Source organism: Strigops habroptila, chromosome 1 (genome assembly GCF_004027225.2).
Source record: "Strigops habroptila isolate Jane chromosome 1, bStrHab1.2.pri, whole genome shotgun sequence".
Taxonomy (NCBI): Eukaryota; Metazoa; Chordata; class Aves; order Psittaciformes; family Psittacidae; genus Strigops; species Strigops habroptila.
In genome coordinates, this window is record NC_044277.2 from 114,621,267 (window position 1) to 114,646,547 (window position 25,281).

The 25,281-nt window shown below is 41.5% G+C and overlaps 1 protein-coding gene across 2 annotated transcripts; it reads left to right on the forward strand.

Annotated features, from left to right (window-relative positions):
* Nucleotides 1–4,444: 4,444 nt before the first annotated feature.
* Nucleotides 4,445–24,088, forward strand: LOC115616992. 2 transcript variants are annotated; one of them, XM_030506954.1, is made up of 5 exons: nt 4,445–4,837; nt 5,050–5,590; nt 11,918–12,456; nt 13,720–13,786; nt 18,591–24,088. In XM_030506954.1, exons 2-5 carry the CDS (start codon nt 5,062–5,064, stop codon nt 20,108–20,110), a joined length of 2,655 nt encoding a protein of 884 aa, XP_030362814.1. In that variant the 5' UTR covers nt 4,445–4,837; nt 5,050–5,061; the 3' UTR covers nt 20,111–24,088. The 2 variants fall into 2 exon arrangements, with proteins under 2 accessions (XP_030362814.1, XP_030362803.1); XM_030506943.1 differs by having other exon boundaries at nt 4,682–5,590.
* Nucleotides 24,089–25,281: the final 1,193 nt, after the last annotated feature.

Sequence of the window (25,281 nt, forward strand, 5' to 3'; positions counted from 1 at the left end):
GTTGGACAGAGCCTTGAGCCACATGGTTTAGGGCAAGGTGTCCCTGCCCATGGCAGGGGGGTTGGAACTAGATGATCTTAAGGTCCTTTCCAACCCTTACGATTCTATGATTCTATGTATTGGCCCAAACAGTTAAAAACTGGCGAAAGTATAAAAACTCAAAACGGATCTTATAATGGGAAAATCTAAGACAGTTTTACTAGTAAGTGATAGTTTCTGCTACTCCTGTAATGAAAAAGAGAGACCATAGGTTAGATTTGAGGTTATTCTCTAGCCATTAGAAACAGTATATGGAAGGAAATGCAGCAGTTAATGTGGAACAGTTAGGTATCTCTTGCACTAGATGACATTTATTTAAATCATTATTTATGTCCAGCAGGAGACCCTGCTGCACAGTTCATGGTAGCCCAAATGGACATTAGTGTGATGTTCCTCAAGCATACTTTCTTCTCTTAGTAGAAAGCCACCTGTATGAAGGCTTGTGAAAACAACAGGGTCTTCCAACACTTAACTCTGGAGTTTCTCATGAGAAATCTTCCCTCATCACTTGCGTGCTGTTCCCACTACCATGTTATAGGGACCCTATGGAACAAGACAGACTCCTCGTTAAGGTGGTTTGACCGGGAGAATGCCGGGCAGCCTGGTGATCTGTATCTGACTATAAGCCTTCAAAGAAGAATGCCAAAATCTCTGTCCAAGAAATTCTCTCCATCCAAGCGTGACTACATTAACAAGGATTCTGTGCTGTGCTACTAGTGCTTACGTGTGGCATTGCTGAAGGAGTGCAGTCAGCAATTAGGAGAACAGGAAGTGACTCAATGGTTGTTACTTCAGGAGGCTGAGACTTGCAGTACGAACTAATGCTGATCAGCTAGTGTAGCCAAGACTGAGATGTTTTTCTCATTGTGTCATCCAGCTATGAATGCATCTCTTTGGAAACACCATTCTGATGGCGTATTTTCTGTCAAAAGTTGCTGGTTCATTGAGAGTGAAACATTTAATGAATGCCTATCTCAGCAAGACTTGTAATGGAATACAGATAATTTTTGATAGTCCTCTGCTAGGCAGCCAGCTGCCAGTTTTTCATTCAGTCAGATCTATTCCTGTATGATGACCTCTTCCTTGTCTCAGGAATCCAAGGAATACAAGGACCTCCTGGGATTCAGAGTGCCACTGCTTTAGAAGAAATTGTTGCTTTTTGGAAATGCTGTGTATCTTTGTTTCTCAAGTGACTTTGTTACTAGAAGGTCTATTGGGATAAATTAAGATTTCAAAGTGGTGAGATTTGTCAGAAAATGTATATTCTGAGCTGTGACCAATTCTAACTATGAGCAACTTCTAAGTATTTGTAGTATGGTCCAGCTGTAGAATCCTAGAATAGGCAGAGTCTGAAAGCCTGAAGGCTTATCCAGGGGGCATATACAGCTTACTTGAGGAAGCAGTTGCAACACAGAGCATATCTGCAGAGCTGTGAGTTGCCCTGTGAGTCAGCATGGAGCAAATTAGCACACCAATATGACACAGCACTCTCTTGAACAGAGAGAATGCACTGGATATGGAAACAGTGAAATGGTATCACTAACCTTTCAAGCTATCATGTGTGCCTTTTCCTGCTCAGCTATAGTACAATTAAGGACTACATTGTGAAAAGGATCTAGTTTTCTCTCAGCAACTGGAAAAAAACATTTGCATTTCCTGTCTTTGTACTATTTTAACCATAGAAGTATAACTTACAAAGACTAATTTTGTACTATCAGACTAATTTGATGGGGTTTTTTTATCAAGTTCTGTAAAAGTTATTTTAGGTGGTTCCTTGAAATTGTTTGGATGATCAGGTCATTCCAAAACTGACTTAGAAAAGAGGATTCCTCTTTTGTTTGTAGCTACACTGTAGGACTGATGCTATTGCTTCTGTGCAGGTGAGGGTTGGCAGTATGGGTTATCTGACGTCTGTGGCATTGATCTTCTCACACAGAATAACTCTTTTTTATGACTCTCAGTACTCGTATGCCAAGATAACGACTTCTGCTTGTGTGCAACTTAGCAACAGTAAAGTATATCCTTTGAAGTATGTTGCTTCCCTTTTTTTATTGTTTGCATGTAAACCTAGCATCTCTGTCTGTTGTTTTATTATTGTCATTATTCAGTGTGGTTTCTGTATCTTCTCTCTGTGGACAGATGTGAGTTTACATTTCTTTCCCCATACCAGCTAGATGGTAAACTGTTTCCTGTGAAAGGATGACACTATAGACATCTCATGGAGGTTGGCTATCTCGTAAAATTTGATGTTAGTTCTTTATGGAGGACATAGTAGAGGGAAGTAGTGTTTCAGTGACATGGCTCTCTCCTCTGTTTATCTAGTTGTTCAGCTGTCTAATGTGTAGTTACAGGCAACTTAGTCATCATTGCATGCCATTTTGCATGACATAAAATCATTCAACGAAAGAAGGAATAGAAGTTTGAGGTCTCTCCACTTTGTATCAGCAACTGTAGGTGATGGCTCTTTTAAGAGGAGCTTGTCGAACCCTAAGCACATACTATTAATCAGCTAATTTATACTTTGATTTGGAATCCTTTTCCAATGTACAGAATAAGTTGCTTGAAAGCCTGTCGAATGAAGACTGAAAGCTGGTGGATATTAGAAAGATTTTCTAAATAGGAAGTTTAGCACTTCTGAAAATACTGAAAATACCTTGCAATTTAAATTTGTAATGTTTTGAAAACCAGTGAATGATAAAAAGCGTTGAACAAGATTAGGGTGTTTCAAATGCTGGCTGATAGTGAATTAGATTGCAGTGGAATTTGTGTCTCCTTCTTTTCTTTTTCTTTCTTAGCTAATGATCATGCTTTGATGGAAACACTCAAAACTATTCCTGTGCCTTTCATTTAGTTCATAATTATTTCTTTATTTAACTATCAGCTTTCTTTGGAAACCAAGATTTACTAAAAATTACAGTGATATGTGGAATTTTAGCATGCAAAATAAAGACTTCTAAGGGGAAAAAAAAAAAAAAACAAACTTGAAAACAACCGGACAAAAATATTTATTTTGTTCTGGTTTGGGTTTTCATGAAAGAAAAATGTGTATCTTGAAAGGTATGCACTGTAAGCAGTTCTGCTGGGTGTCACAGTAATTCAGGTTAAGCATGTCTGTAATGCCCGTAGGATCAAATAATTGTAGGACACTGCTATTGGAAAGGGCTGTGAAAGGCAGGAAAACAAAATGGGGTTTAGCTGGCACCTGGCATGGAATTTTTCCAAAACAGGTTGTTTGGACTTCTGCAAAATACTGGCTCATGCAGAGAGAGCACACAAAAAAGAACATTTGACAGCATCCAGCTGCCTCAGCTAGTTAGAACCAAGGAAACACGCAGGAAAAAATGTGCCGCTCAGGTTTTGACAAAGCAAATGGCCTTTAAGGGAGTGGTGCCTCCCCGCTGGTGTCTCGTCACTCAGGGCCCGGTGCCGCCGTGCGGCCTCGAGAAACTTCAAACCACTGGCCACGGGGAGCGAAAACGGAGGGGAAAGCGGGGGGACTACGGGAGAAGCGGTTTCCTCGCTCGGAACGGGACAGGTATGGGGATGGGATGGGACGGGGAAACGGGGCTGCCGGGCAGGCGCGGGGTCTTACTGCCCTCTGCTGTCTGCCTCCCCCGGGTGTTTCATACAGGGCTCAAAAGAAATCATAGTCAAAAAAATGGCCAGCCAGCTGTGAGTGACGTGTGAGTGATTTTTGGGGAAACAGTCTGAATTTAAAAAATGAGATTCCCAACAAGTTTCAAATGGAATGGGGGGGGGGGGGGGGGGGTAGGGGAGAGGGGAGGAAAAAACAATGTGCTGTTTCTCGTCTGTCCTGTGTAAGTGATAGCAAAGGGACTGTGTAAGAGCATTGCAAAGGTACTCTGAGGGGGTTTACACGTGTGTAAGCCCGTGGATGGAAGGAAGCCGAAGCTAACGAATCACTAAATTGTATTTTCTGTATTTGTTCTTCTGTCCATAGCTATTGTACCTGTGATGGCCAACTTCTCCAAGGCAAAACGTGGCACCGCAGTTAGTGCCGAGGTGGACATATTTGGTGTCGCTTTCCCGCGGTACCGTGCTGAAGAGATTAGATAAGTGAGGTGGCTCCAGCTGTGGAGTGTTTCTCACGCCTTGGAGCGCTTGAAAGGCACGCTGGTTCTCACACCCCGGTGTGAGCGCTGCCTGAGGGCGTGTGGGAAAGCTGCTCTATCAAAAAGCAACACACATCACCACGGCTGCCTGGCTGATTTAGAGTCAAAATTGGCCCTCCGCTTCAGTTAGTGCTGCGCTACAGGTAGTCTCAGAAAACGGCAGCTGCCCGTCGTGGTTTCTGACAGTCAAAGTGAGAACCAAGAAATCTCAACTACCAATAACTTTTTCCAGCCGGGTGGATTTTTCTTTATTGCAAACTGCGTCGCGCATGTACTTCATTCCTATTGTTTTGGGGTCACTATTTATTTATTGATTTTTTTTTCCTAGGAGAAACAGAAACACTCGGAATAAAAGCCAACCTTTTAAGACGTGCTCCTATCCCTGCCGGGCGTCCCTGGGATAACGCTTACCGCGAAGAAGTGCTGTCGGGAGAGCCGGACCCCGGCGGAACCGCCGGCAGCCCCCTCCTCCGCCCCGGGCAGCCGGGAGGGACCGGAGGGGAGGCGCTTGGGAAATCTGATGCTAAAGAAGCCCCAGGAATGTTGCACATTGCCATTCCCCTCTAGCTTTCGGAGGAGGTCAGTCCCCGCTACGGGCAGCCGCCCTGAGGAGCCCAGCCCCGAGGCCGCACTTGCTCCGGGCGCTGCCCCGCACCTTCCCGCAGGTTACGCCGGGGAGGGACGGGACAGGGCGGGGGGCTTGAAAAGTTTTTCCCGGATTTGGGATGCTCCGGCGGGACCTGCAAACCGAGGGGGAGAGGGATGGGAGGTGGCGGCTCTGCGCACCCCGGGCTAGGTCGGAAGGAGCGGCGGGCTGGGGCCGCCCCGCAGAGAGGGGCAGCTCCCCTGACCAGCCGCGGCCTCTCTTCTCTTGCAGGCTTGGCTGGAGATGCTGGGGAGACGGCTGTGGTGGGAGCTCTGCTGCCTCGGCGTCTGCCTCTCGCTGCTGTGCGCGGGGGGCAGCCCCGCCGCCGAGTCTTGCCGCGGCCCCCCCTGCGGCGGCGGCGAGGCTCCCCCGCCGCCCTGCCGCGGGGCCCGCTGCGGCGGCAGGACCGGCCGCCCGGCGCGCTCCTTCCTGCACACCGCCACGCCGCTGCGGCCGCCGCAGGGCAAGGCGCCGCACGCCGCCCCGCACCCCACCGCCAAGGGGGGCGCGCCGGAGGCCTTCTGCGGCGGAGACTGCGCCGCCAACGGCACTCGCCGGGACTGCCAGGGCCTGGAGTGCCGGCTGCTGCCCCGCCTGCGGCCGCGGCCCCGCGGCCCGGGCTGCGCGGTCGCCGCCGAGAGCTGCCCCGAGCCCGCCCTGCTGCGCGCCGCCGAGAGAGCCGCTCAGTTCGCGGGGGACGACATCACCTACGCCGCTTCCGAGCGGGGCGGCGGCGCCCTGGGGGTGCAGCTCACCTGCGACGTCAAGCCAGGTGGGGGGCGCCCCAAGGGGGCCGGGGCGGCGGGTGCCGGGGTTCCTGCAGGCCGCGGCGGCTCAGTGTGCCGTGCCGGGCGCTGCTAGGTCTCACAGGTGTCCGCTGAGCCAAGCGGCTTGAGCACCTCTGGGAGCCCGGCCACAAGGCGCCTGTGCGGGTACACCAGACCTCCTCGCTTTGGGAGAATTAGGAGGCAAATCTGAGGCTGGCCTTTGTGGTGTGTGTAGGGATTGCTGCTCTGGGTCTGCTCTCCCCTTCATCTCCCTTCCATGTGCACGTGTTTCATTGGCTGTGGGTCTCATGGTAAAACCTTTTTTAGTGCTATTTTTAAACAAGTGTAAGACCCCTAACTATCTCTCTCTTAACAGTCAGGTATTTATGGGGGTTCTAATTTATAGTGACACTGTATAGCTCTTCAGTATGTTCTACACCCAGGATGAATGGACTGTGCCATTGCTAAGAAACTTGCTGCTGATGACAAATTGTCTCTCTGTAATAGCCAGGAAAAAAAAAAACCAAACCATATCAAACTAAAAAAACCCCCCAACTCATTCAGAGCACTTGTCTGTCAATGGACGAGAGCACAGCTCTGGTTAGTTCAGTATTCCTGTAGGAAGCCAGGTATGTCCATGATTATACTCACAGGTCAGCAGAGGGTGTTCTGGGATACGTGGATTTGGCCAGGTGAGAAGCTCCACCAGATCTTTAATGACAACAAAGCAGTTTGGGTTCTGGTTTAATGCCTTGTCTGAAAGACAGAAAATGTATGAGGAAGGACGTTTTGTTCCTCATTGACATTAAAAGCTAATGGGAGGCATGAAGAAGCTTATTCAAACTTTGTCACATCTGTGTGGCTGATCTGAGGGCTGGGGCCACTTCAGACATGAGAGCGCATGCTGAGCCTCTTCACCAATGTCTACTTAGTGAAGTGACACCTTCTCTAAAGCAGACGCCTGTACTTAGTGTCGATTCCAGTCCCAAGGCTGAGATTTAACCCCCCTTGTGCCTAGTGCAGTGACAATGTCTACCTTCATCTTGCCTAATACTGCTCCCAGATATCTTACAGAACCTCTTGTATGCTCCATGACCAAAGGTGGACAGAAACTAGAGAAGTCAGTGTGATTAACTTCCATTTTCTCTGCTTCTGTTCATACTCGTTGCACTGTTGTCATAACTGCTGTGCCTCTCTTTTGCAAAAGGAACCAGGGTATTCATTTTCTTAGTCCTTATCAAAATCTGTCTCTAGCCCTGGCAAATAAGGGCATTCTGCATGGACAGAAAAGACTAATACTTCTTGGATGGTGCTGAAAGCAGACATACCGTACCTCGGTGAAGGTCTTACAAAGAGCATCCAGCTCAGCATGACTTCTTTCTCCAAACATTGTGTTATTCTTTGGCTATCTTTAGAGGACCTATCTTTAGAGGATCACTCTGCGCTGCCCAGTCTCTGGTTCCACCAGGTCTTCCAGCTGTAACCTCGTTCATGTGAGGTGCATTCTACTTGGACACTTGCTGAAGACCATGCCTGGTATCAGCCCTCCAAGATACAGGCCAGTATCGGGGGCTCTAGCTGATTTCCAGCACTGTGTCTGTGTTTGCAGGATTATCTGCACAAGGCAAGTGACTATTACTCTCCACCAGCTGCTTGCTAGAACCAGCACAGCCCTTCTATGGGGATCACACTAACATCTTCATCGTCTTTTCAGCCAGTATTGCAGCACCACAGCTACTGTCTGGAAAACTCCTGCCAACTGCAGCTGAACCACCACTTCTGTTGGCCAGGTGAAGATGCTGGAGTGCAGACTTGTACTCCCTTTGCAAATCAGATGAGCCCATTCCTCTGCAAGATTGTCACTGCTATTTCTCAGCAGCACTGTGAGTACACCCTACTTCAGATGAAAGGCTGGCATCCCAAAAGAAGGAATGCACAGGACCTGTTTCTGTTGTCTTATTTTGCATACCTCTGCATTCCTCTTCTTGCTCATTAATTGCCATTAAATCCTTCATATTTCCGATCAGACACATCTTTCTGTTATTTTCTTTTGGGCAGACTTCTCTCGAGCTGCAAACACCTCCATTTGGATGAAATAATGTGCAGCTGCCATATCTCATACCTTCCAAACATGGTGGATAAGGTTGTAGGTTCTCATGCTGTTGCTACCTGTGCACTGAGCAGTGCCTGCAGCCCACAGCTTTCCTCCCCTTTGGTTACCAGGAGTGACTGGCATCATCAGAGGGTCCCAAGTAAGATTTCACCTTCCCTTCCTCACAGTAGGATGACTGCCTGCAGTGTCAGATTGTTCCTGAGGGCTACCTTGTCCATGCAATATGCCTTCAGGATGATGTGGTCTTTCCAGGCATACTGGGGAAATGTAGCAGCGGTTCTTGTGTGATATTATTCTTGCGCCATGGATTGATCCTGGAAGCATGGAGCAGATGTCTGCAAAACAGACCTTGCCATGGCTGTGTATGGCGTGCCTGTGTATGGAAAATAATACTGCATCGGTGATCATGGGAACATCTGAGTGTTGCTAGTGGGAGAACCTGTTTGATGCTTGTCTGGGCAATGTGGAAAGGTGTTAAGTGGGATTGCTGGCATCCTGTCATCTACTAATGTGTAAACATCACTTACAGTGGAATTCTTCTCATAATTTTAGACGTCTGCGGTAGACATCCCCATCTGACATGCTCACCGTGACTTAACTTTATGTAGTTGATGGAGAGAAACAGGGCCACATTTGGGGCAGTGCATCCGAGCTGTTTTAGATTTCAACTTCAGAATTCTTTTGGCAAATGAGATAATCCTTCTGCATAATTGAATGTAGCTTATTTTCAGTAGTCTTTTACAAGCAAGAGCTTTATTATGCTGTCACTCTGGCATTGTGAACTGCCAGTAGCACCAACTGTACTATGCAGTGAAGGGCCTCTTATACTGGTAAGTGTAAGTTTAGTCGTAGTACTACAAAATGGATAAAAATAAGAGAAGAAAACAGTCACAAAGTATTTTTAAGGCCTCATATTCTCACCAGCTGAGCTTTAGGCAGCCAAAGGGAGTAACACTACATTGACTGACTGGAATGTGGCCGTTGTTAGAAAGTTCTGGAAGGCTGTTTAGGGCAGAGGTAATAAAAAGTTGGTCCATCACATGAGTAAGCTTCACTGCAGTCAGTACTTAAAATTACAGCCATTGTTACTGCCAGTAAGTCAGCCAGTTACTGGTTGAAGACAATGCTCCTTAAGTATGTGCTTAAAAATAAGCTCTAGTTTATGTCTCTTATTTAATCAGGACTTCAGTTAGCCTTTGCTCTAATAGTTTTGCTTGTGTGTGTGAGAAAAGCCCAGATTCCCAGGATGGGAGAAGTCCGATAACTCTGTCTTAGAAGAGTCAGTATTCTCCCTGTCTATAAATTTGTGATTGCTGGAATCATTCAGAATGCTACTGTCATGGGTCCCTGAATCTCAGCCACTGAGAACTGGAGGAAAAGTGGTTTTGGAAAAAAGTGGTTTGGTAATATATCCTGGACTATATCCCTCCTGCAGTTCTCCAGAGACAGTTCCCTGGGCTGACTTAAGTGGTTCAGTTGGACTTTCCTCACCTCTGTGAAGATTCTTTCTTTTTCCCTTTTTCATTGAGAAAGATGGTCAAAAGGCCTAGAAAGGGGGAGCTTAAACATGTTACTTTCGTTATTATTTGTTTCTTACAAATCTGAATTTGTTAACATTTCAAGCTTAAAGTCGGAAGTGTCTGTTTCAGTAGTTATTGATAAAGGCAGATGTTTGCAGCTCATTTGACAGTAAATGTGATGGCTGTTAGTACTACGTAGCAGTTTCCTAGGGAAATACATTTAGATTTTAGGTTTTCTGGTATTGTAAGAATATTGTGCTCATTATTTACTACATTTATATTATATTTATCAATAACTGGATTGTAGTACTCGCATGGAGCCCTGTTCTCACATGTGATCCCAGCTTGTAAGAAATCATATTAATGCAGGAGAAGAGGATGAAGTCCCTCACAGAAAACTTACAGGGAGATCTACAAGAACCCAACTAAGTAACAGTAGTCAACATAGTACCTAAAGCCTCAATATGCCAGCTTTCATCAGCAATTTTTCTAGATGCATACGCTTTATTTGGCTAGGTAAGGGCTGTCCTTTTCCTCACAGACTTTGTCTGCTTTGAAGATGTAACTCTTGCTGATACATGGAATAGTCCTTTTGTACTGTGTTGTCACTTGTACAGTGAAAATAGTTGGCAAAGACCTGCGCTCTTCTGCCTGTATTCTCAGTTGTAAGCCAAACTTCTGAGAGTGAAAGTCTTGTGAAAAGAAATTTATTATGTCTTTCCAGCCTCAAGCACAAATAGAGCCTATGTAGGGTGATGAAAAATCTTGATAGGCAATCCCAGTGTGCTTGTAACTGTCTTGCTGCCCAGTATCTGTCAAACCTATGGGCTGGTGTCAGGCAAATTTGACAACGAGCAGAGGTATTAAAATTAGGCAAGGTTGTATAAACTTAGTAAAAGGTGATTAAAGAGAGGAGAGAGTGGAATATGAGGATTTGAAAGTTTGCCTCTAGCTTTTAATCCTTTCAGGTGGAAGGACAAAAGTAGCTTGGTTGTGGCTCTGTATTCTGAAGAAGAACGGTGGCAAAGGTAGTGCTACTTATTTAGCCAGTCAAATGGAAGACACGAATTCACAGAGAATCAGATGGTGTTGGTTCTGCTCTTCACAGAACTACTTGTTCATGTTAGACAGAAGGAGATCTGGGGGTATAATTTAGCAGACATTTCCGGTTTGCATGGGGAGTGTGGCCTTTCCTGGATCCTGGTCTTTACTTCTTCAAATCCAGTACCATGCAAACTACCTTAATAGTTAAGCAAATACTGAAAATAAAAAAATAAAGTATAAAAAAATGTGTGCCTTATGCTGTTAATAAAAGTAACTGAACAGCAAAATGTTTTAGGAACCATAAATAGGGACTGACTCTGGTCTTTTTTATTGTTTCATTCGTGATGTTCTGCACTTAAATGAAGAAAATTCAGTGCTACATAAGAACAGATAAATGACTGTATGGATACAGGAGCCTCTCTCAGGCAGTGTCCAGCAGTGGATACTGTGGAAAGCATGGGTTGATGTTTGCCCAGATCATTTTCCCAGCTCTGATAGTTTGTTGCTCAGATTTCCTGATCCTGATTGATGCCTGTGTATCTTTAGCCCCCAAATGATTTTATGTTACATACTGGGCGAGCATCTTTCTGGACCTGATTGAACTTTTAACAGGTATTGAAACTGCTGCTTTCATTTGATGTCTCCTAATTTTTGTATTGGAAGAAAGAGTGAAGAGTTTTTACATATCCACTTTCTTTAGGACATTTGTAATACAGCACAGTTGCTTGGTTTCTTCTTTTTTTTTTTTTCTCTCAAGCCTGAAAAGTCCTGTGTACTTTCTCAGGTTGTAACAATATCATACATTAGATTTTCCTTGCTGCCCTTTTGTGAACTCTTGAATTCTTCTATGCCCTTTTTTGAGATGGGGAACCAAGACTGCTTGCTGTATTAAAGGTGCACAGTTGATTAATATAATGTCATAATGATACATTTGCTTTTGTTATGTATTCCTTTTCTAATTAGGCCTAGCATTTTATTTGCCTTTTTTGACCTCTGTTGGGCACTGAACTGATGATTACATGACTCTGTAGCCCAACATCAGCTGTATCTAGATATATTACCTCAAGATTGTGTCCAAATGGTGGTAATAATCTACAAGTACAACGTCTGATACAAAAAAAAGATAATTTTTTTTTCTAGTGCATGCCTCATTTCACCTTTATCTCCTCTGATTTTCTTTTTTTTTGCTATTTATTGCTGCTACCCAGTATCATAGACTCCTTTTGCAGCTCTTTGCAATTGACCCTTACTTTTACTACCCTTAATAGCTTAGTATTTTCAGCAAGTTTTATCACCTCATTTTATCACCTCTACAGTGAAAATTGACCATTTACTCTTTACTGTATTTGAACATGTACATGGGAATGATTAATCTGTTATTGAAACCCAGTGATGATTAATTTATGCCCTGAAGCAGGAGGCTTGATTGCGACATTTTTAATGTCTACAGCTATAAATGTTGCATATGAAATGGAAGAGCTTGTGGTCCCATGTAAGGGCTACAAAGATAGTAAAGGAACTCACCTTATAATCATGACTGGAATTTACCGAGACTTTTCATTAACTGATTAAAAATTTTAATGCCTTTAAAGAGATAATAGTGCAAGCTAGAATGTTACTTTTCTAATAACAATAATCTATCATTTGTATTTCAGGAGAAAATGAAGTGCCATCTGAAGATGCCTTAATACTACAGCTGCACCTTGCGAAAGGGCATGAGAAATTTACTGAAATGCTAAAAAGCCAACAGCAGATCATTGTTGATTTGCAGCAAAAACTTGCTGAACAGCAGCACATACTGGTTAGCCAGCAACGGGAGATTCTTGAACAGCAAAGAAAAATGTATGAGCAAATGGATCTGATCAAAGTCCAATATGGCATGCTTTTTGATACGGTGAAGCAAATGTCATTTCAGAGTTTGCAAGAAGATATTCAAAATTATTTTGAAAGTCATCTTCAAGGACTTCAGAACCAGGTCAGAAATCAGCTCCAGAAGTCATACTCTGTGCGTAAGGTAGAAGTGGATGCGAAAGTGATTAATGTTGGGGAGTCTTTGCTGGACTGTGGCCTTTGCGAAAGTGATGAATTTTGCAATTTCCAAAAGACACCATCACAATGTGAAAAATGCACATTGTGTCCTGCTGGCTTTTTCCAAATGGCTGAGTGTTCTGCAAACTCTGATCGGATTTGCCAGGTGAAATATAGTTTTGTATCTTTAAGTTACTGCTTTTGAAGTATTGTGTTGGACATACTGGGATAGCATTCTGGAAATAACTACTTGGAGAGCTAGAGAGATCCAGTTGGAAGCATGTGTTTTACCAAATGGGTCCATGGCACTTCAAAGTCTACCTGAAGTTTTTTGTGGCTTTTCTCTTTACCATTTGCTGCTCTAAATGGGACACTAGTTTGTGCCTCTTGGGTGTGATGCTTTCACAAACCTGCCAGCTGGCAGGACTTTAATTCTTTTCATCATGGTAGGAAAAGGCATCCTAAAACATGTAAACCTGTGCATGCTATATTTGTTTATACAGGAACTTCCAGATATCTCTGAAAAGCAGAGGAAAGCTTTACTAAGCTAAGCTAGAGCTCAGATATTTATTTATAAGCTTGGAAACAAAAGTTGTCAGTTAAAACTAATGTAAAAACTAGTTCCAGCTTAAACATAACATACAAACATATAAAAATATAAACCACATGCTTTTATTATTTAATACTTTTTATGATGGCATTTTATTATGTACTACAAATTTAGCATGTAATCAAAATAAGATGGTTCTTTATCACTTTCTCTCATTTAGAAGTCCTAAAATATATGGAGAACTCTATATTTAAAGCACTGTCTTGTTTGCCAAATGTTGCCCACAGTTCTCAAAAGAAGCCCGAACAGCTAGTGACCTAAGCCCAAGATATTGAGAACCTGAAAGAGTCTGTCGGTTCCCTCTCTGCTAGTCTCAGGTTTCTTTAATGCTAGCATTTAAATGCAAATGTAGCCTGTTATTCTTTCCCCTCTGCCTGTTGTAGGGTGAAAGGAGGGCTTGTTGACAGGAAATACTGCTTTATCATTTACCTTTCTTGTGTGTTTTTGGGTTAGCACCTTCCTACTAGACTAAATGTCTTTAACAGCCTTTTCTAACACTCTCTCGATTGTTACAACGTCCCTGAGGCACTGTTTTAAAGTTCATGCATTGTAACAAGTGTTAGTTATACAGCCAATGCATTTAGCTGGTTATCTTCACACTACTAGCTCTCTGTGGACACTGTCTTTTTGAATACCTTGTTAAAACAGGTGACAAATCCAAAACAAGTTGTCTTGCTCCAGCATGTTTATGGGATCATGCTCTCCATCCCTACATATGCCTTTTTCTGACAGATGACAGTCACAGACGCTGAAGAAGTGCCTCTTTCAAATTAAAGTTGTTGCATTAAATTGTTTCAATGTGATTCTTGTGATTTTCAGGACAGAGATGAATGCACTGAATCTCCAAGCATTTGTGGTGAGAGGATAAAATGCCTGAATACTCCGGGTAAGTTATATTCTCTGATAATTAAAGAATGAAGACAATTAGATTGCAAGGAACAGGCCAGAGACACAAATAAGGACTGAGGCCTGTATGTTTGTAAATAACATGCTCACCTTGATGGAATCAAAGGGGTTGAAAACCACTCAGATGTAAATTGATAGCAGTTCATGTGGACAGTAGGCTGTTTAGGGCATAATATCCACTAGGAGCATTGGATGGTCCCTTTTACCGTATTTTCATAGGGTTTTATATGCTTTGGTTGTAATTTTAACTTATGAGCTGACTTCTTGTTTATGTTGGTGCAAATGGGGTCAAAATCAAAGCTATTACTGCTAATAGAGAATAATAGTTGTTATTTTCCTTCTGCTGCACTGGGGTAGATATTTGATTTGATCTAATGAAGGTTCTTATGAGGCCTCCTTCCATCAATCTTATTCTCCTTTTGTAACAATATTATCAAATACTGAGGAACTGTCAACAGTTTCATCATGTGCAGGGCCTTGGGGGAATTTTTCAGACATTTAAGAACAGATTTGACTTGAGTTCGGTAGTGCACACTTTGCCTTCATTACTTCTTATGACAGCCAGACACAAAAGAGCAAAATTAATAGACATACTGAGCAAATTATATCTAGGTACTAGGTTTCTTTCTACTTTCCTAATTTTTGGTCAGAAACAAAACCAAAACAACTGCTTGAAAGGAACTCTGTGATCAAATAGATCATTTCACCAGTTGTGACCTCTGACTGAGGGCTCTTAGTCAAATAACCAAGGGAGGGCTTATTAGGTTTTATGTTTTTCCTCCTCTAGGCTTCTTACCTGTAAAAAGAGAGTGGCCTCTCTGAGGGGCAAGGTCTGTTTTCAGCTGATTATGAGTGGTTTTGTACTATTTGCACCCTGCCACTGGTGGAGAAAAAAGTGGGAGGGAATTGGTTCTAGGAAAGGGTTAAAAGAAAACATGGTCTCTCATATTTGTCCTTACTTCCTCTGGGCAGGAACTGTGGTGGGTTGGTTGGTATTACAACAAACACCACAGGAAACTGGAGATTACTAGAGGAAGAGAGCACTTAGTGTTGCCTGATGTGGTAAATGCTGTAGAGAAAGTACCATTAGTCTTACAATAGAAGAGGGTGACACTTTTAGACAGCCGTAGTGGTGGGCAGTTAGAGGCAAGACAGTTTAGGGCACAAAATTTGAGACAGAGCATTGGAAAGGTGTAAGGCTTTGTCTCTTCTCTAGTAAGAGACTGGGTTTGGTTGAGTTGGTGGTTTTGTGGAAGGAAGCGCAGCCCCAGGAAAGGAGAATCACCAATGTGGTAGTCATTTGGTGTTGCTCTAGTCTGCGGCTTGGAATAGGGAAGGAATTTACTCAGTGGGTTCTGGGTGGGAGGGACCCAGACCAAGAGTGGGTCTATACAGCTGCTGGAAGAAAGTAAGTGAGGGCAAAATACTGCCAAGAAGCAGATGGATAGTGGTGGTGTGTCAGACCACAGAAAGCAGTAGCAATGTATTTGAAAGGAAAGGGCTCTTCCCTTGATTCGTCCTCTCCCAGTTCTAATGGTGGTTTGTAAAGATGTGAAAGCAAACTATTTCCTACCACTTGGATCAGGAATCAATGTCCTGTCAATGTCATCCTTGTCTGACACGGAAGAGAGAGCATTCTTTTATTTTTTTATTGGAGAGGACTGCTGCTTTCAGCCTGTCTGTTCATGATAGCTCATTACCCTATACAAGTGCAATTAATGTGTCAAAAGGGAGGTTGAAACTGAATGTCTGTTTTGGGTAATGTAGGGGAGATAGCGATGTGATCTGACATATGAGTTCCAGATGTTGTATGTGGTTTCTTGAGCTGCACGCAAAGGTTGTTGCATCTGTAGCAACTCATGTTCACTGTACAGTGTGAAGGGTGACAGAGCAAATAACAATAATGAAACATACAACTAGAAGCCTCTCTTTCTTTACCCTTCCACTTTCCTCTGCATCATACCTTCTTGATCTTGAAGGTCTTTTCCAACCTAGTTGGTACTATGATTCTTCCACTTTTTCTTGCTTTTATCTGCGATGAGAGTTTTTAGGTTACTTGATTAAATGCTAGTGGTCAAGGAGCAATGACAGTTGGAACTACCTAATCAGTGAAAATGGAGTCCAGTGCATCACTTCCTTCTTAGACAATCATGGGAGAGCAGTCAGACTGTTATCTTTGGTGTGAACCCACCAGGTGGAATCAAAGGCATTCTCCCCAGAATGCTATGCAAGCTAAAGAGTACTTACTGTATAACTTACTGGGGAAAGAGTAAAGAGAACCTAGACAGATAGCCCCGATCTGTAATTAGCTGTGTTGATTTGTGATGATCCAAATTTGACACAGAGGGTCATAGTTAGAATCTGCTTGAATGTCACCTTTGCGTCAGGCAGTCATGAGTAGTGACAGCACAAAAATACATGCGTGGCTTTCTCTAACTGCCTTGCAATTGCCTGGCATCCATGAATGGCAAGGGCCAGTGTATGTGCTGCAGAGATACTTGATTTCACAAAAGCAGCTTGAGTACAGCTGGGCTGCTCACTGTTAAACCAGGTGCAGCAGTGACCAGAGCAGGAGCCAGGAAGAGGTGTCAGGCAGTACAGAGAAGCGGAAAGCTGTCGCAGCATGCTGCTGTGCTGGCTTTCTGATGTTTGGCTATCATTTGCTGCTAGACCTCTTCTGAACAAAGGATAGGATGCTGCTCTTGCCACTGTGTCCACAGTATAAAGTGGCCTGTGTGCTGCTTTGAAGTCATTTATTTGAAGTTCGTGCAGGGGGAACACCTGCTGCACATGTAACTAACAAAAGACCAGACAGCAAATTGGTGAGAGTAGTCACCACATGTATTTGTAAAACCTGATATTTATAAAGATCCTTATATACACATTAAAATATTTTAAAGAACCAAATAGCGTAAGAATTATTTCTAGGCATTACTGGTTCTGCTGTGTGAACTGGCTGTATTTGAGTTGAGAAGTAGAACTGGTTAAGAAGTGTCGTGTGAGCAATTGCACCATGGTTAAAATTGATTTCAAAAGGAAAGCTTGTCTGGGATTTTTTTTTTTTCCCCCTGTATTCCCTCTAGAATGTTCTAAGTTGAAAAAATGTGATCTTATTTATTTGGGGTTTGTTTCTCATTAAAAAAAAAAAAATAAAATAAAAAAAGCCAGACACTTTCAACAGTTAACAAAGTGTTTAGTTCCTCTTGACTCTTTTTTTTTTTTCAAATGGAAACATCTTACTGCTCTGCAGTGACCTTTTTAGGCAAAATGATACCTGACCTCGAAGAATGTTCTCACATCATAAATTGTGTAGTCCTACATATCAGTGTTAGTGGAGAATCATTGCTTAAGTGAATGAAACATAAATAGACAAAGATATGAGGGTAAATATATGAAGTCTGTATAAATTAACAGTGCCTAGTGTTCTCTGCTGAATAATGTAGTCTTAGAAGTGATATTTAGCTGACATTCTGACCTCCCTTATGGGCAAGGTGCATCTGTACTGCTCTGTCTTGCAGTTTGCAGTGTGTGTTGTGCTTTTCTGCCTGTAATAGCAGTCTGCATAACCAACTCCACCCTGGGGTTAGCGATGGAGAAAAATGACTTTTGAAATCCATGTCAAATGCTTGTAGTTCTAGTCTGAGAGCAGATCCCAGCCCAAATATATTCCTCCAGATGAGGAATAAAGCAAACGTGCAACACAGTATTTAGACAGTAAAGGATATTTAAGAAGAGCAATAAGAAAGATGATTATTGAATTTTGATTGTGGTGGTAAAAAAGCAGAAGTGAGTGCATTAATGATTAAGTTTTAAGGCACAAACTGCACATGATTATTCTTTAGGGTGCTTCAAATCTTGTGTGTTGATTTAGATCCTGAAGGCTCCATGCACAAAGGTTTTGGGCACCAGCTGCTCCAGCTGGAGGCATTGGCAGCTGGCGGTGCTCTTGGAAAATTGCCATAGAAAATTACAGACTGTTTTTAAAACCTCCTCTTTGGGTGTGCATTCTTTGATCCACTGAGGTCATGGTGTACCATTTAACAGCATAAAACTGCTTCATGTCAAATAAAGTAATTTCAAATGACACCTCTAGATATTCTCTTTACTGTTTGCAGCAGTGTTTTATTTTAACTTTAGACTATCACGAGCACTGCTGTCTTGTGTCTTAGAGCAGTCATTTTCCACCTTTTAAATGTGTGGACTTCTGCATAATGATTTTAACCCTGCTGTTTGCAGTTCTGCTTTTTTTATTTATGTATTGCAGGTTCTTTAAAAACTGTGCTCAGAATACTCAGGGTCTATGTCCCTTGGGTTGAAAAGCACTGCTTTAGCAATCACAGCTGTAACAGTGCTACCCCATAACACAGCTGGGCAGACAGTGTACATTGTATAGGAGAACTCTTCATTAGATGAAAATATCTTTGCTGTGCAGTGCACCAGTTAGTCACCATGTCTTTTACCTCAGAGAAGGGAGTGTCTTTGAAGGAGTGTCATTGTATCTGATCCATTACGGGTTTTGGTTAGAATTGCCTTTATGTAGTAACTCCTTTCCCACTCTAAACCACTTGACTTGGCTTGGACAAGGTGAGTTATGCCTAATATTTCTTCTGTTTGCCATCGAGGTTCCTTTAATAGCACAAAGTTATCTAACATCGTAATTGTCATCTGTTTTCTCCTTTATGATTAGATATGTTATCAAAGATACTTTATATGTGGATCTGTAGAGTTCTTATTTTTAGTATTTTACAGGTATGACAAAAATATTGTCTGTTTCCTGTGAACAGGTGGTTTCCGATGCCTTGGAATTGCTGAGAAAGATGCAGCTTTGGGAATGTGTGGAGAGGAGTATTTCTTTAATAAGGAAATGCAGGAATGCCAAGCGTGTTCACAATGTGAAGATGGAATGGTGGCCATGCCTTGTTCCACTGTCAGTGACACGGTTTGTTCAGTAACCAGTGAAAACAAGCTCGCAGAGTCTTGGGCTGCAAACATCATTCTACCCTATGTAAAGTCTGGCATCTCTCAGGTCTACTCTGGCTTGAACTTGAAGATAAAAGGGAAGCTTCCCTCTGAAATCCTATCCGTTGAAGATAACAACCTGGTATTCAGGCAACACGGTCTGCTGTGGACTGACCTCAATTTCGCAGTAAAGCACAACTGCAGGAATTTTTTGCAACTTTCCTTAAAGCTTAATGGCAGTGAGGAAGGCTATGAACTGAGCGGTGTTCGCATTGAGCAGCCAGAAGGAAGGTATTTCCAGAGCACTAGTTTAAGTGGTGCTGCTGAAGTGGAGCCCAGCCAAACTCTTTCTATTTATTTGAGGAGCCCAAATCAATTCTGCAATCAAAGTAAAGACTTAAACATTTATGATCTTAATACCCCACTCAGTTTGTTTTGGTTGTCTCATGACACGGGTGCTGTGGCACTCAGTGCACAGATGTCAACAGCAATGCATTACCAAACCAACTATCGACCTACCTTTAAAATAATTTCTGTTTCTGACCCTTACATGCTAAGTTTATCTCATGATGGCAGAGCTATAAAGTTCACTGAAACTGGTGTTGTCAAATTTGTGTTCCACCAGGCATTGTATTCCATGGGTCATACATGTGTCCGGGAGGGCTTCTCCTTAGTTTCTTATATCAACAGGAATGGTAGCAACAGCGAATTAATGAATGTATTTAAATCTGGGGTAAATTACAGAGACACATCAATATCTGCTTCTGGGGCCACAAAAGTTGGTTCTGGAGATCTGATTAGCTTTGAGATACTTTCTCCTGCACAGTGCAATGTTCGGTATTTTGGAGATAGTTCTGGAATTAGTATGTTTAGCCTCATCTGGATCCCTTCAGCAGTTTCAAGTGCCATATCGGCCACAGTTTCTGTTACAGGGCTGCCTACTGGAGCTGTGAGAAACAAATTACTGGATTTCACCCAGGTCTCATCCAATGAGAAACAGATACAGCTGGTTTCTTCTGGACAGCTTGCTCAGAAGTATTTCGTTTTTACTGAAAAGGGGGTTGCCAGCCTTGCATTTAACTTAAAGCTAATCCACTCATGCAATGTGCTCAAAATGACTCTCAATCAGTTGACCATGGATCACATGCAACCCACAGCAATTGCTCAGCAGATTGGAGGACAGATGCCAGAGGGAAGCATATGGACCAGTGTGTCCCTCCGTGCATCTTTTGAAGTACGTAACGGAACACTGATATCAGTTTCTCTTGACTGTGTGCGTGGAAGGATCAATCAGATCACTCATGAACATGGAACCAGTATATCTATTTTATGGATTTCATCTTAATTTCTGTACAGTGAAGTTAGCATGGAACTGGGGTTTAAATTGCATTTGGATTCCACTCTGATTCTATACATATTCGATGCCTTATACTGTATTGGCATGAACAGATTGTCCCACTAAAATGCTCTCAGTTTTAGGAATATTTAAATATAATCATAACTGAATGATCAGTATGTAAGAAAAGAGAGCTTTCCGTGTTTCAGGGTTTTATTTCTGTTAACATCTTCAGGCAGAGGAACCTTAAATTCAGATCAAACTCTCTTATTTTTAATAAAGCATTGTCTTAAAATCGGTTATTTCTGGACCACAAAAAAACTGCAGGTGGAGGTTAATACATACCTTTTAGTACTGCAACTGAAAGCAGCACAGCCAAATAATGAAAACCTGCTTTCAGTTTCTTCATTGCAACGGGCTAATAACAAGTTGAAATGCACTTCAAGGCTAATTTGTCTACATCTTATAAAATATGCTTTCTATAAATGGAGAGAACATGCCTTAAACTAGAGGTTATAAAACGGTAACACTTGAATATACATGCTTAATATAGAAATGGACCTTGGTCAAAAATAGAACATTGTTTTTACCATGAAAACATTGGAACTAATGACTCTTTGAATTTCATTTGGGAATAATTTTCATTTAAGTAATATGCAAAGGTTTTTCCCCTTTTATAGTTTTGCCAGTGAAAAGTTGCAGGATGAGAAGGAAGTTTATTCTAAGAAACATATAAGAGGAAAGAGCAGGAAGTCTATTCTAAGAGCATATAAGAGGAAAAAAAAAGAGTATTAAAAGAACATCTTGAAAGTGAGTTGTTTGGAAATTAAATGTTTATTCTGTTTCTTATAAATGACAAAATATTTTTCTGACCAAAAAGGAACACCATTCACAAGCATATTTATTTTGCTGAACAGGTAAAAAGGGTTGGGTTTTCTTGTTTTGTTTTGTTAAATCACCCAGTTCAAAGAAATGGTGTATTCAGTGACACTGATTTTTGTCTTCTTCCAACTCTTCCATCAAACTGTTCTTTTTCTAATCTATGTAGAGTGTTTTCTCTCATTGCCTCTCTTCTCCTCCACAAATGCTACTTCGCTTTCCTTCCTCATTTCCTTTGTTAGGAGTAAATAGTATGCCCTGTCACATAGCTCAACTCTTTCCAGTCTTCTTTCACCATCCCTGCTAAAGAATAGATGTATGTCACATATGTTATTATAGAAGAGGGAGATTAATAATGGACTTGCAAGCTGCCTTATATCAACCTTACTGAAAGAAGGAATATTACAAATGATATAACTTTAACGTAGTTGTCTGCCTGAGTATTTATATCTAAAATATATGTACTTTCCTGTGCTCTTCACCTGTTTTGGAGTTTGTCACACTGTTTTTGCTGTATAGTCTCCTATAATTTTGTGTAAAAGAGTGAACCCAAATGCAAAGTTTCTATCTGGCAGTTGTGTTTTTACTTGTAACTTTATAACTCTGCCCTTAACAACTGCAGTTGTCTTTCCATAATCTGTTTTTTCTTCAAGAGTTTACTTAAAGATGCAGGCTTTGGACAAATTGCTCTCCTGTTCCAAAGAGAGAATAGTAGTTTTCCTTGCTTTCAGCTGCAAAGTCTAAGCAGTCCATCATAGGATGGGCACTGTGGTAAGTCAGCATAAGTATGCAAGCCATAGTAAGTTCAATCATGGTGTTCCCAAAGTCTGTGACAGGGGTCTCAGTGCCTGTGTGTAGCCAGGCTCTCATTTGTTCTCACAAGGTCATAATGAAGGATGCATTGAAGCTAATATTAAAGGTCTTCAACATTTGCAAAACACTGTTATTGTTACAGAGGATATTTTGTAGTGGTAGTGAAAAGACTTCTGGAATGAGAGCACATGTATCTGTGATACACAGAAGAGCTGCATTGCCTAGAAGCACAGGATTTTTTCTGGGTAATTCACTCTGGAAGTCTACAAAGATGAAATGCCACAGAAGTTAAAGTTTTCTGATATGTCCGTCTGCTTTCTGTAGAAGGCTGCATGTGATGTAAGAGGAGCCCTGCTGGGAGCAGTCCTGGGTATTTCTAAGGTAATATTTCAGGGGAAGACAATGTTAGAGAAGGCTCAAAATGATACACTTATGATTTTCTTTTTGAGGAAGTTAAGAAAGTCACTTTCTCACAGACATAACCCCTTATTTTCCTTTGCTGTTTTGAGCTATGAAGTTGTGTTAAAGGTTTCACTCCCCAGAATAGTGACAACTTAAGAGTCATTTTAGATTTAAACCTGTGTAGCAGATACCAGAATCTGATGTTAGACATAATCTGGTACATTTTTAGCAAAGTGCAGATGTACTTGAATATAATAACCATTTGCCTATATATACCATATAGCAAATATAATGCTATGATTTGTATGAGTATGCTTTATTTGAGTGAGATTGTGATACCAGTAGAATTGCTTGACTGTGGAAGAGACTGATACTCAGATCCTGTAATATGCATGTGTTGGTGGTACCTGCATTTAAATGCACCATTATTAAAGAATCCGGAAACTACCGCGGAGGTACAAGTGAACATTACTACAACTAAGAGAGGTTTCAGAGTATGAATTCTTCAGTGTAGTAAATCTTTGCAGAGGATTCTGGGGGGAGTGCCTGTAATTACCTTTAAATTCAGAGTAGATTTTTAGATGCACAGTGGCAGAAATGCACAATTTTGTATCCATCTGGTGGTGATAATGCATCTAATACTATTTTGCTAATGTATTTGCTAAAGGTATTCACATGATTAAAAAAAGGTCTACTAAATATGTAGTAATTGCAACTTACAGCAACCTTAGCCTTATTTCAAGCAAGAAAAGGCTGATCATTTGAGCCTTTTCTGCATCTCTCTCTTTTGGAAAATCAGAAAAGCCTGAATCCATAGTTCAGGCCACTCACTGACCGTGGTTATAGTGACATAAATTTGGAGGGAGTGTGTTGGAGTCAGTGTGGATTTATGATAGCCTAATTGATGGCATAGTTTATAGCCTTTGTGTCTGTGAAAATGATATATATTGCCTCATACCATGCAACATTGAGTGGTGCACTATGATCCTAAATAAGATAAAGTTCAAGAGGAATCATATAATGTACAATGAATGCTACTTTTATGGCACTTATCCCATTTGCTGTCATAAATTGCATGTTTTATTGACAGGTATATCTTATTAATTATATTTACAACTTTTGAACTTTTGTATTTTTTTAATATGGTTTCTTTCTATTAATAGCACAATATAATACTGTGAAGTATGGAATTAATTTAAAAACTTTCATTTTCTGTCTTTTGATACCACATTCATGAATATGGTTAAAATAGCTGGAGAAAGTCTCTGCAGTTCTTTCTGCCAGAGATTGTTTCCAATAGAGGTATTCATAAAGTAATAGACTAGGTATGAGGCTGGCAGAACCTAACCATACAGAGAGTATAAGTTAAGTTAGTAAGTACATCCAGGAAGGCAGGTGGTTGTTTCACTAATGTTATGCAGATAATGTGCATAACACATTATCTGCATAATAATTACATTATTGTAATTATTGACCATTACAGGAGGAAAATAATTCAGGTTGTATAGTGCTGCCCATACAAGAGGAAAACCAATTGGCTTACAAAAAACTGCATTGTTTTGTATTGTGAAACACTTTGCAAATTCAAAAATTTTACCTGAATATATTTTATTACCTATGCAAATTTTTTATGCTGTCTGTGAAGTCAAAACTGGGCAGAATATGTTAAGTCTATTTTAATATTGTGGATGCTTCCTCTGTTCTGTGGTCTCTGCAGATTGCAGTGCACTGTGAAAACTACACTAGTTTCAAATGGTGCTTTTTTATGAAATTTGCTACTTTGAAATATTACCTTGTTTTAAAAACACTATTCAGACATTTGCCTCTGTTAATATTACATTGTAATATGTTTTAAAAGAACTTGACTGAAATAAAGAAAATGATAAGTCTTCATTGGTGTTTTTGTTCCATGCTGAGTAAGACAAATTGCGGCTATTGCAATTTTTACCACTGGCTCTGTTGGGGCCAGGATTTCACAGTCATTATCTGAATTAGTTACCTGTGTTTGCTGAAGGGGCAAACTAAACAAGAACAGTAACAGTACACATTTCTACAGCTCATCTAGTCTACCTGTTTTCTGTTCCCGTTGTTGTAACTGTAGATCTGAGAAGATGAAAATTGCATTTGGTGCTACTATACTAATAAATACTTGGGTAAAAAGAGCAGTACAGTTTATCTTAGTTGTTGCTACCACCTTAGTAATACAGAGAAGAAAAATGAGAATACATTTTTTTTAAAAGAAGAAATTTGTCCTGCCGTGGTGCTTCATAAAGCCTCTGCTGTACACGGAAGCTCTCATGTTGTCGGGGATCCTGATCAGACCTTTGCAGTGGAACAGGTATGCTTTTGTCAGGGTCTGTGCAAGTTAAAGCTCACGTGTTCTCAGTAGAGACTCTTTCTGATTATTTTAAATTATAAAACCGTTTCTTCCTTTCAGAGGCGTTATTGTTCATTGTATCTGAATGAAAGAAAGGTGCTGTCAAATTACCTCCATTTAGAAATAATTTTGAAATGGATTCCTCCAAAAACCAATATGAGACCAAATTGGTATTTATTTCAGCCTTTTTCATTGAAAGCAAAAAAGAGAAATTTGAACTGATATGTTTTTCATCAATTGCATTTCTACTGATTTGAAGGGCTCAAAGGAATAATTACTGTAAGAAGGGGATTATAGATGTCGTTAACATAGCCTAAATTAACCAAGAATGAAAATCGGAGGAAGGTCAGGAGAAGTATTGGTGAAATACCGGTGAAAACAATAGCATCGTCCTTGGATGGGCCTAGTTGTCCGTCCTCAGCTTGGAGGGTCTGCCTTAAAATAAGGCTCCAAACATACTAACTGGTAGTGGCAGTGTTTGCACTAGTGTGGTAGCAGAAAAATAGGTAGGGAGTGAGTTCCAAACTAGCTCTATACCTGTCTTTCACTGTCTGGCTATGGATGTAGGAAAGCCAAATGTCTGCAAAAAAGGGATCCAAGAAACTTGTTTGCATTAAATAATTGAATTGTTATTGCTAAAACAGTTTCTTGGCCAGCTGCAGTTCATGTAGTTTTCTTCAGGCCTTCTTTGGAGCTCTGCAGGCATGTT